The sequence below is a fragment of the Dipodomys ordii genome, unplaced genomic scaffold (assembly GCF_000151885.1).
Source record: "Dipodomys ordii isolate 6190 unplaced genomic scaffold, Dord_2.0 Scaffold1, whole genome shotgun sequence".
In the NCBI taxonomy this organism is placed as follows: domain Eukaryota; kingdom Metazoa; phylum Chordata; class Mammalia; order Rodentia; family Heteromyidae; genus Dipodomys; species Dipodomys ordii.
This window is the reverse complement of record NW_012267217.1, coordinates 29063718-29076126: the sequence shown is the minus strand read 5'-3', so window position 1 is coordinate 29076126 and position 12409 is coordinate 29063718. Positions and strand designations below refer to the sequence as shown.

Genomic DNA, 12409 nt, shown 5'->3' with positions numbered 1-12409 from the left:
GGAGAGGGGGCGGCGGTGGCGTGGCGCAGGAGCCTCCGTCCTCCTCTCCTCCCGCCGTGGGCTCGCTGTGGTCCCCCCGGGGCTGCTCCCCAGCCTGGCGTGGGGCTGTAGGAGAGAGGATTCCCCCCCGGGCCGCGGGGTGAGCCCCGCACACGGGGCCCAGCGGGCGGTGCGGGACGCGGGGAAGCCAGGTCGGGGTTCGCGGGCATCCGTGGGGGCCGCGTGTGCGCCGCTGGGAGTTGGTGCCAGGGGGCCGAGGAGGAAGGAGGGCCCGGGTCCCGGGTGCACTCAGCTCCCCCTAGATGCGGGCACCGCCGGGGTAACCGCAGCCGGCGGCACGTGGAGGGACCGGCCGGAGAGCGCCAGGCCGGTCTACGCGACCAAGGTCAATGTGGGAGGGGGGGGGGGGGGTGTCAAACTTGGTCCAGAATCCAAGTCTCGGTGGGCTGCATCTTTTGGAGAACCGAGGCTTTTGCTGTGCTTTCAAACTTCATGTTCTCAGACCACACTCGGAGAAAGTTTGATGAGGTCATTTCCTCCAGAAGAGTTTGGGGGTAGCCAGGGCAGGATTAAACGATTCCACGCAGGGAGCATTCGGCAAGGATCTTCAGTCACTTAGTAAACTGGATGTTAGGTGTGCTGGCTCTGCTTCGTTTCTGTAAGTTAGGGCACTTATGTGTTTGGGGGGGGGGTTAATTAAAAATTTTTTTTTAGTTTCGAGGCTCATTTGATTACTTAAATTGGTTGACTTTCTAAGAATTCAAAGTAGCCCGATTGGTTGTTTTGGGGGGGCTTTTTTTTCTTTTTGGTTTGATGTTTAGGGCCGTGTTCAAGCATCATACTTAATATTTGAACTAATTTTAGTAGACCTTTTAGTTTTGTTTCTACAGAAATCGGGAAGGCTTCTGGGCGCTGGGGGCTCATTGCTAGCTACATAGGAGGCTGAGGTCTGAGGATTGCGGTTCAAAGTCAGCCCGAGCAGGAAAGTCCCGTGAGACTCCTTTTTTTTTATTTTTTTGGTCGGTTGTGGGGCTTGAACTCAGGGCTGAGAGCTCTTCAGCTCTAGGCCAGCGCTCTATCACTTGAGCCACAGCGCCACTTCCGGTTCCGGTTTTCTGAGTGAATTACTGGAGATAAGAGCCTCACCGATTTTCCTGCTTGGGCTGGCTTCAAACTGCAATCCTCAGGTATTAGCCCCCTCAGTAGCTAGGATTACAGACCTGAGTCAAGGGGGTCCGGCTTAGGGGATTCATCTCCAGTTAACTACCAGAAAACCGGATGTGGAACTATGGCTCAAAGTGGTAGAGCACTAGCCCAGGGACAGTGTCCAGGCCCTGAGTTCAAGACCCCCCACAGACCAAAAAAAATTAGGAGTCAGGTTAATGGATTTTTTTTTTTTTTGCCACAAAACTGGCTAGAAAGGGGCTGGGAAGGTGGCTCAGTGTTAGAGTGCTTGCCTTTCATGCATGAAGCCCTGGGTTCCATTCCTCAGCACCGCATAAGCAGAAAAAGCTGGAAGTGGCACTGTGGCTCAAGTGGTAGAATTGCTGAGGGACAGTGCCCAGGCCCAGAGTTCAAGACCCACGACCGACAAAAAAAAAAAAAAAAAACAAACCCTAGGAAATATGTATCCATGCTCTAACAAAGAAGCTCTGGGAAAAAAAAAACTATTCTCCTTCATACAAATTTCTTAAAATCCCTAACCTACAGTGTTTCCCGAAATCCCTGAAATTTTCTGAGGAGTTTCGGGCTCTGTTATCATTACATTTTGGAAAAAGATGCAACTCAACAGGGCTTTTGTATTTAAATTGATAAGATATAACCAGTGGTTATTATTGGTCTAGTGTAATTTAGTGTGTTTGAAAGTAACTTTCCTCTTTCCTGGTAAGTCTTTTTTGTCAACTATAAAGGATAGGTAAGAAAAATGATAAATACTCTTGAATGCTAGATTTAGGTCTTGATACTTTTTAAATCCTTTATTTTATGAATCTTTGTAAAAGCTTCACAAGGCTTAGAAGCCAGAACAAGAGCTTGCATGTATTTAAGTGGCCAGGGTTACATGATTACCATGCTGCTGAATTAGGGCTTCCATTCTGATTTGCCTCCATTTAAAGCTGAGTATTTTTCTACTTTACCCCATTACCTCTTATATGTGAGGTATATTCAAAAGATTGGCAAATGCTCTATTTCCTTAATCTGAAAGCTGTATTCCATTATGATTATTTAGCTAACAGTTTTGAGGTGTATACTGTGTTTGAAGCAGTGCCAAGCACTTTATATGTGTTTCCTTATTTAATTCTTAGAAATTTGTATGTGTGTATATGTAGTGGGTGGAGTAAGGAGTTAACATATATGTGCTTAGTGATTTATCCAAATTTTTATGGAAAGTGTTAGTAGGGTGAGGGCTCAAACTCAGGTTTGTTTGTTTCCAGTTTATGTTCTTAACCTACAATACAGTAGAACCAGAAAGGAGGTAAATAAATGTGTTTGAGAATAGTTAAAATTGTTAATACTCTTTCAGTTTTTTTTCAATGTAAAATGTTTATTGGGGGGCTGGGAGCAAACAGCCAGCTCACAGGAAATGGAGGTGTGCTGAGAGAGAAGGTAAGGGGGAAAAAAACCAAAACAGCTCTTTTGTGCTAGCTCTGGGGCTTGAACTCAAGGTCTGGGTGCTGTTCCTGAGTTTTTGGCCCAAGGCAGCCCTCTATCACTTGAACCACAGCACCACTTCTGGCTTTTTTAGTGGTTGATTGGAGTTGAGTTTCATGGACTTTACTTACTATTTACTGGGCAAGCTTTGAACCATGATATGATCTTTTTAAGATTTCAGCCTCTTGAGTAACTAGGATTACAGATGTGAACCACCAGCACTCAACTAATGTTCCTTCAACTTTTAAGCATTAGAAAAAAAAAATATATATATATATATATATTTCGATTGTGGGGCTTGAATTCTGGGCCTGGGTGCTGTCCCTCAGTTCTTCAGCTCAAGGCTAGAGCTCTACCACTTGAGCTATAGCACCACTTCTGGTTTTCTGGTGGTTTATTGGAGATAAGAGTTTCACAGGCTTTCCTGCCCCGGCTGGCTTTGAACTTCGATCCTCAGATCTCAGCCTCCTGAGTAGCTAGGATTACAGGCATGAGCCACTAGCGCCTGGCTATATTTTTCCAGAAAACAGGTGTTGTGTCGTTGTGGCTCAAGTGGTAGAGCATTAGCCTTGTGCTGAAGTGCTGAGGGACTGCGCCCAGGCCCAGAGTTCAAGCCCCGCAACTGACCAAAATTAAAAAAAAAATTCTAAAAAGGACTTCAGCACTTACTAATCCGAGGGGCCGAGTAGATGTTTTTAAAATTATAAATTGCTTTATTTTAATGTCAAATGTTTTAAGATAGTAATGATTAATGATGTATTTCTTTTTCTTTCTTTTTTTTTTGTTTTTGGTTGTGGGGCTTGAACTCAGGGCCTGAGTGCTGTCTTTGTGCTCTTCAGCTCAAGGCGAGCACTCTACCGCTTGAGCCACAGCGCCACTTCTGGTTTTCGAGTGGTTTATTGGAGATAAGGGTCTCACAGACTTTCCTGCTCCGCCTGGCTTTGAACTGGGATCCTAGATCTCAGCCTCCTGAGTAGCTAGGATTACAGGCATGAGGCCCGGCAAATGATGTATTTCATAAATATTTTTGTATATTTTCCTTTCTGTATAGTTTTCTTTTTGTATATTTTCCATTTCATTCTTAATAAGCATCATAGTATTTTAGTGTATAGAATAATCAGGTGAACTTTTCATGAAAAGTAGATATCTAAGTGGGTTTAAGATGGATATCAGAAGGATATTATAAGCAAATTTTGTTGTTGTTATTGTTTTGGGTATATTGGTTTGAACTTGGGACCTTACCCTTGTTAGATACTCTACTGTTGAGCTGTACCTCCCGCCCTTAATTCTTTTTTATTTTTTTTTTGCCAGTCATGGGGCTTGAACTCAGGGCCTGGGGACTGTCCTTGAGCTGCTATTTTTTGCTCAAGGCTAAGGCTCTACCACTTGAGCCACAGTGCCACTTCCAGCCTTTTCTGTTTATGTGGTGCTGAGGTATCGAACCCAGGGTTTCATGCATGCTAGGCAAGCACTCTACCACTGAGCCACATTTTTAGCCCTCTTGGGTAATTTTTGAGGTAGGGTACCAATTTTTGCCTTGGGTGACCTGAATGTGATCCTTCTGTTGATGCTTCCTATTGTAACTGGGATGATGAGCCTGTACTACTATGCTGAACTTTTTCTGTTGAGATGGAGGAATCCTCTTGAACTTTTTTTGTGGAGGTTGGCCTGGAACCACAGTCCTTCTCATTTCAGACTCCTGTGTAGCTAGGATGAGAGTTGCATGTTACCTTGTCCAGCTATTTGTTGAAATAGGGTCTTGCCAGCTTTTTTTTTTCCCCCCAGGCTGGCCTGAAACTGCAATCTTCCCAATCTGGTGGTTGAAAGATAAGAGTATCATTGATTTTCTTGCCTGGGGCAGCTTTGAACCAGGATCCTCAGATCTTTGTCTCCTGAGTAGCAAAGATTACAGGTATGAGCCACTAGTACCTGGTCAAGTCAGTTTTCCTAGTCTGTTGAGGGGCTTGAACTCTGGGCCTGGGCACTGACCCTGAGCTTTTCAGTTCAAGGAAAGCACTCTACCATTGAGCCACATCACCACTTCTGGTTTTCTGGTGGTTAATTGGAGATAAGAGTCTTATGGACTTTCCTGCCCAGGCTGGCCTTGAACTGTGGATCCTCAGATCTCAGCCTCCTGAGTAGCTAGGATTATAGGCCTGAGCCACTGTTGCCCAGCTCAAGTCAATTTTTTATAAAGACATAAAATTGAAAGAATTAGTGTCACCTGACCTTTTTCAAAACAGGTTGAGCCAGGTTCTTGCCACAGAATATTGAGTAATGAAGCAATTCTTGATTAATGAGTGACTGGATGAGAATTCCATATTTTCTTTTTTTCTTGATTCTTGAGTTTAGGAAAATTTATGTAGGACAGCATTTCTGAACCTCACCTCTATGGATATTTGGGGTTGGATAATTCCTATTGGGAAGAATTGTTGGCAGTATCCTGACCTTTCTATCTGCCAGTAAACTCCCCAGGTACAGCAACCCAAAATATAGTATTTCAGACACTGGCAAATATCTCTTGGGGACAAAATTGCCTTCATTAAGAACCACTGATGAAAAACATTATCACCTGAAACTCAGGGTCTGAGATTATACTTACATGATCAGAGTTACCATCACTAAATAGACAATGGTGTAAGAACTTTGGGCAATGATAGAAATGTGCCAAGGGGATATCTACTAGTCATGTACAGTAGTGAGCACTTGAAATGTGGCAAATGTGGAACTAAAAATTTGCTTTTTTAAATTTAGAAGTTCTGGGCTGGAAAGGTGGCTCCAGTGGTAGAGAGCTTGCCTTGTATGCATGAGGCCCTGGGTTCGATTCCTCAGCACTACATAAGCAAAAAGAAAAAAGCTGGAAGTGGTGCTGTGGCTCAAGTGGTAGAAGACTAGCCTTGAGCTGAAGAGCTGAGGGACAGTGCCCAGGCCCAGAGTTCAGGCCCACGACTGGACCCAAAAAAAACCCCCAAAAAACAAAAAATTTAGAAGTTCTAAAGTGGCTAGTGTTTACTGCATTTGAAGCCCAAAGAGTTCTGCTAGCTGTCTTTGTGTATTGCTCTTCTGATTTGCTGTGATGTGAAATGTCTTTTTTACTTTTTTTTTTTTTTGTGCCCATCCTGGGGCTTGAACTCAGGAAGGATCTGGGTGTTATCCATGATCTTCTTTTGCTCAAGGCTAGTAGTCTGCCACTTGAGCCACAGCTTTATTTCCAGTTTGCTTGCTTGCTTTCTTTCTTTTGTAGTTTATGGAAATAAGAGTTTCAGACTTCTCTGTTCAGGCTGGCTCTGAACCTCAATTGTTGTAACTCAGCCTCCTGAGTAGCTAAGATTATTGGCATATGCCTCCAGTAACTGGCTTTTCTTAGTCTCAATCTTTGTCTTTATGGGTGGAAAATGAATAGTTAAATAAAGACTACTGGGCTGGGAAGGTGGCTCACTGGTAGAGTGCTTGCCTTGCATGCATGAGGCCCTGGGTTCGATTCCTCAGCACCACATAAGCAGAAAAAGCCGGAAGTGGCACTGTGGCTCAAGTGGTAGAGTGCTAGCCTTGAGCTGAAGAGCTGAGGGACCAACACCCAGGACCAGAGTTCAGGCCCCACAACTGACCAAAAAAAAAAAAAAAAGACTACATAGATGGTACTCCAGATTTCTTTTATGTCTTCTTAAAAGAGTGTGCTATACTTTCAAGCAAAGTCCTAAGAAAATTAAGGATAATGTAAGTTCAGTTACTGCCTTAATTAGGCACTCTTCCATGTTCTTTTTTTTTAATTGAGATTAAGTGATTACAAAAATTTCACAGTATTGTGGGATAGTGATACTTAAAGTCACAAACACATTTTAATCTTCACAAGACAAATTATTATCATGGTCTATAATGCTTGTGAGTTATATGAGTTTTGATCTTCCATGTGTTTTTTTTTTTTTCTTTGTTGGTCAGGGGGCTTGAACTCTGGGCCTGGGCCTGGGCATGGGCACGGGCACGGGTGCTATTCCTCAGCTCTTCAGCTCAAGGCTAGCACTTTACCACTTGAACTATAGTGCCACTTCTGGTTTTCTGGTGGCTTATTGGAGATAGTCTCCCGGACTTTCCTGCCTTGGCTGGCTTCGAACTTCAATCCTCAGATCTCAGCCTCCTGAGTAGCTAGGATTACTGGTGTGAGCCACCAGCTCCTGCCTTTAGTGTTTCTTTTTAAGAGACCAATGATTTCTGTATTTCCCAGGCTGATCTTGGTTACAGATGCATGCCATGATCCCTGGCAAAATGTTTTTTTTTTTTAATTTGTTTGGTGTGTGTGTGTGTGTGTGTGTGTGTGTGTGTGTGTGTGTGTGTGTGTGTGTGTGTGTGTGTGTGTGTGTGTGTGTGTGTGTGTGTGTGTGTGTGTGTGTGTGTGTGTGTGTGTGTGTGCGCGCGCGCGCTGAGGATTGAACCCAGGACTCCATACATGCTAAACATGAACTCTTGACAGTGAATTACAGTCCTAGCTCTTGTGTAAGTTTTTATGCCAGGTTGAGACATTTCCCCATTATAATTTGTCTGAAATTTAGGATCTTAAGTTAATTAAATGAGTTTCTCATTTTGGTAGCATGGTCTCTTTACCTTAAAATGTAAATACTGCAGGTGGAGTAGATTGATTTTCTAATGTTAACTCAGTTTTACATTTTTGGGCTAACTAGCTGGTCAAATTATAGATTATTTTCTTTATTATTATTTTTGGTTGGTCGTGGGCTTGAACTTTGGACTTAGGCACTGTCTCTGTGTTCTTCAGTTCAAGGCTAGAGCTCTACCACTTGAGCCACAGACCACTTCTGGTTTTCTGAGTGGTTTATTGGAGATAAGAGTCTTACAGACTTTTCTGCCCAGGCTGGCTTTGAACTGCGATCCTCAGATCTCAGCCTCCTGCGTAGCTGGGATTACAGGTGTGAGCCAGTGGTGCCCAGCAGTTGATTCATGGAATCTTTTTCTTTTTTTGGTCAGTCATGGGGCTTGAACTCTGGCCCTGGCTGCTGTCCCTCAGCTCTTCATCTCAAGGCAAGTGCTCTACCACTTGAGCCACAGTGCCACTCCCTCTAAAGTTCTTTTACATGCTAATTTCCAGCTTCTGTTTCTTCCATAAAGGTAACCATAGTTTTAAAGTTGTGTATCAACCAGATGTAGTGGTACACAGCTCTATTTCCTGAGGCAGAAGAATCCAGAGTTCAAAGCTGGCCTGGACTATGTAGCAAGAACTTTTCTCAAAAAAAAAAAAGTTTTTGCTTATTTCTTATTTTTATAATTTTTCCACACAAGTAAATGACATATACTATTTTTACATGGAAGTTCTGTTGTACCTCTCTTACTTCAGGATAATTTTCAATTTGTCCATGTTGTTAAATAAGTCAGTCATTTAATTGCATTATAAAGCACTGCATACCTGTTGAATGCTCCATTATACCCTGTTTGTGGTAATTCCAATTGTTAGTATTTCCCCCCTTAAGTGTGCTATAGGTACACCTTTGTATATGTAGTGTGTATGTGTGTGTGTGTGTGTGTGAGTTCTGTGAGGAATGAATGACTGGAAATAGACCTTAGACTACATGGGCCTTGTTCAGGACCAGCTTCCTAGATGACCTTCAGTTCTAACTTGTCTATTCCCTTAATTTCACCATTTTGTAACAGTTGAGTAGGAGGCTATCCAAACCTCCCAGATATAGATATCTGTCAGAATCGATAGCTCATTGTTCTAATTTGCATGTATAATTGTAGTGAGGTTGAATGTGCTCCTGCATTTTTTAAAGCCATTTTCTGCTCTGAATTGTCCAGTTTAATAGCCATTGGCCACTTGTCTGTTTCATTTTGTATTGGTTTGTATTGGATTTGTTGGACAGTATATTACAAAGAACTCAAATAGCAGTGTCTTTGTGTATGTGTGTGTGTGTGGGGTCAGTCTTGGGCTTAATCTTGGCTGCTGTCTCTGAGCTCTTTTTTGCTCAAGGCTAGTGCTGTACCACTTTGAGCTTCAGTGCCACTTCTGGTTTTCTGGTAGTTATTTGGAGATTAGGGTCTCATGGACTTTTGTGCCCCATCTCGCTCAAACAACGATCATCAGATCTTGGCCTCATGAGCAGGTAGAATTACAGGGATGAGCCACAAGTGCCCGGCTAGCAATATGTTTTAAAAAGACAGGTTTATTTTCTCTCACATAAAGCATGGAGTTGCACTGTTCAGGAATAGTTTTAGTGGCTGGAGATGTTACCAGAAGCTCAAGATTGTTCTTAGGCCACAAACCAGAGCCTCATGCATGCAAGGCAAGGGGGTGGGGGCGGTGGGAGAGGGTCCCTGGGACCCAGCCTGCATTGCACTTTTCAGGGCACAAGCCAGAATGTTGTAGAAAAGAGAAAGGGAGAGATAGGGAAAGTTGGACATGATTGCCAGAGAGAGAGAGCAAAGAGAGCCTGAAAGTAAACAGACTTCTGACCATTTACCATTGCAGTAGCAAAAACTGTCTACATCTGAGAATGGCATATAAATTAAGCACTCTGGCTTTCCAGGGAGCGCAGGAGGCATTTCAAAGGGGTTTCACAACTCGGGCGTGACTCGCAGCACCCCATTAAATGTGTAGGGGAGTCAGTCTGGTGAGTGAAGGAGAGCTGACCAGGCAGAAGTTGCATCCTGACTTCCCCCAGAGCCCTCTAGAGAGAAATGGCCAAGCCCCCAAAGCCAAGCGTCCTCGGCTCCGGAGGTGACCGGCCTTTTGGCTAAAGGCTGTAGGAGCTCTCTGGCATGACGCCACGTCTGAACAGAGACTGAACATGAACAACAGAGAGAGCGTAGAGTAGAGAGTAGAGAAGTGGTGTGGACGTGGATGTGAAGGCCAGGAATGGTATTGGTGAAAAGTCTCGCGTGGTGTTTCAAGGCAGTTTGGTTCACAGAAAAGGGGTGGTTAGGAAATTCTAACATTTCCAACTCAAAAACCCCATCCGAGTCACGGCACCATATGAAACGTATATTAAATAGTAGGTAGGTTTCATTAGGTAAAGCACTCTACCACTGAGCCACCTTCCCAGCTCCCCCCCCCCTTTTTTTTTTTTTTTGCCAGTCCGGGGGCTTGAACTCAGGGCCTGGGCCACTGTCTCTCAGCATTTTTTTCTCAAGAGTAGCACTTTACCTACCACTTGAGCCACAGTACCATTTCCAACCTTTTCTGTGTACGTGGTACTGAGGAATTGAAGTCAGGGCTTCATGCATGCTAGGCAAGCACTCTACCACTAAGCCACATCCCCAGCCCTTGTTTTCATTTCTAAGTCAAAAATTAAAAACTGTGTAGAAAATGCATACAGATCAAATTGTATGCTTTTGTGTCGAAACAGCCAGTTGTTCCTGCAGCATTCAATAGTCTTTTACTCACTTCCTTGTCATCTACCGTGATCTGTTTCTGGGAAGTCTTTGTGTTTCATTATTTTTTTTCCTGTTCTAATAATGTTTAAAAGCTTTTTTTACACCTTCATAAACTGTCTGGATAAGACCTCCCTTTTACTGTTTTTTCAAAATTCCAGTTTTTTGCATTATTCATGTGTTTAGTATATTTTCTGTCAAATAGTACTGGCTTTCAATCTGACATAGTATTCTCACTTTAGTTTTCATGATTTTGTAAAAAAAATGATATTTATAGTAAACCAAGAATATCTAGATTTTCCTTCTATATATGTCTACAAGATATTAGTCCACTGAAGTTTGTATCTCATAACAGTAATGCTTAAGGAACTTCAGAGTAAATGCTTTAATGGCACATGGACTTAGGGTCAGACTATGATTTTTTTTATCTTGAGTCTTGAATGTGCAATCTGTTTCTTCATTTGTAAAAGGGAGAAAGATAGTTTCTTTTTTTTATTAATACGTTTTTTTAATTGTGAAAATACCGTACAGAGGGGTTACAATTACATGAGCAAGGAAATGAGTACATTTCTTATCAAGCATTGTTGTCTCCTCCTTTGTTTCCCCTTACCATCCCTGCCCTCCCATATTCCCACCCACCCTCCCCAAGATAGTTTCTTTAGGGCTGTGGTAAGATCAAGTCAAATAATACATGTAAAAAAATATAGCATTGTGGGGCTGGGAATGTGGTTTAGTAGTAGAGTGCTTGCCTAGTATGCATGAAGCCCTGGGTTTGATTCCTCAGTATCACATAAACAGAATAAGCCAGAAGTGGTACTGTGGTTCAAGTGGTAGAGTGCTAGCTTTGAGCAGAAAACTCAGGGGCAGTGACTAGGCTCTGAGTTCAAGGCCCAGGACTGGCAAAAAAATCTCTCTCTCTCTCTCTCTCTCTCATTGTGTCTGGCAAGTAGATGGTGGCCATTGTTGTTAAGTTGTATAAAAGTTACAATTATTGCTTTCTGGGAAATAGGTCTATAAGGAACAAATCTCCAAGATGTAAAGATTGGAATTTCCCACTATTTTGACAAAAAGCTTAGCAGTATAATGGGAGAAAGATACAGGTTGAGTCAGTGAAGCCTGGGCTTGTGGACTCCTGTGTGCATATCTTTTAATAGAATCTGTAAGGGCAGGGAGTATTTTCCTTGCTTTTTGATCCTTAGCCTCTTGGAACATATAGTCCTACTTAAATAGGTTTTGAATAGAAACATTCAGAAATATTGCTTTATTTCTCTTTCTCTTGTCTTGCCTCCCCTCAACTAAATATATACTAAATCCCTTCATCAGTAAGTAATCTTCACAGTTGAAAAATTGGGAGCTGGGAGCCAGTGGCTCATGCCTATAATCCTAGCTACTCAGGAGGCTGAGATCTGAGGATTGTGGTTCAAAGCCAGCCTGGGCAGGAAAATCTGGGGGAACTCTTTATCTACAATTCACTACTGGAAAATCAGAAGTGGTGCTGTGTCTCAGTGTGATAGAGTCCTAGCCTTGAGCAAAAAAGAGCTCAGGGACAGTGCCCAGGCCCTGAGTTCAATCCCCACAACCTCTACTACCACCAAAAGTTGCAAGATTTTAACTTTGAGTTACTGGTGGTGTTACCTTTAGGTTTTGTAAAGTGAAGGTAACTAGGCTTTGGTGGTGAGATGATGAAGTTGGGCAGGAACATATCTATTTATTGTCTTTTGTTGGGATGACTCTTTCAAAACAGTTTCCCCTGTTTTTTTTTTATTACCTTATTATCTATCTATCTATCTATCTATCTATCTATCTATCTATCTATCTATCTATCTATCTATCTCTATCTATCTATCTCTATCTATCTATCTATCTATCTATCTATCTATCTATCTATCTATCTATCTATCTATTTTTGGTCGGTAGTGGGGCTTGAACTCTGGGCTTGGGCGCTGTCCCTGCACTCTTAAGCTCAAGGCGAGCGCTCTACTGCTTGAGCCACAGTGCCACTTCCGGTTTTCTAGTGGTTTATTGGGGATAAGAGTCTCACGGACTTTCCTGCCCAGGCAGGCTGGCTTGGAACCGGGATCCTCAGATCTCAGCCTCCTGAGTAGCTAGGATTATAGGCGTGAGCCACTGGTGCCTGGCTCTACCTTCTTATCATATTCCTTACCTTCTTATATTTCTTTTTCTTTTTTTTTTTTTTGGGGTCCAGTCGTGGGGCCTGAACTCTGGGCCTGAGTGCTATCCCTCAGCTCTTCAGCTCAAGGCTAGCACTCTACCACTTGAGCCACAGCAACACTTCCGGCTTTTTTCTTTTTGCTTATGTGGTGCTGAGGAATCGAACCCAGGGCCTCAGGCATGCAAGGCAAGCGCTCTACCACTGAGCCAACTT

General features: G+C 43.1%; 1 protein-coding gene across 1 annotated transcript in view; it reads left to right on the top strand.

Moving 5' to 3' along the window:
* Xpo4 (exportin 4) overlaps positions 1–12409 on the top strand; it is a 108808-nt gene that overhangs the window by 431 nt on the left and 95968 nt on the right. Inside the window, exon 2 of the mRNA XM_013012574.1 lies at positions 503–554. Coding sequence (XP_012868028.1) covers positions 503–554 — 52 coding nt within the window. The remainder of the gene's footprint in view (positions 1–502; positions 555–12409) is intronic.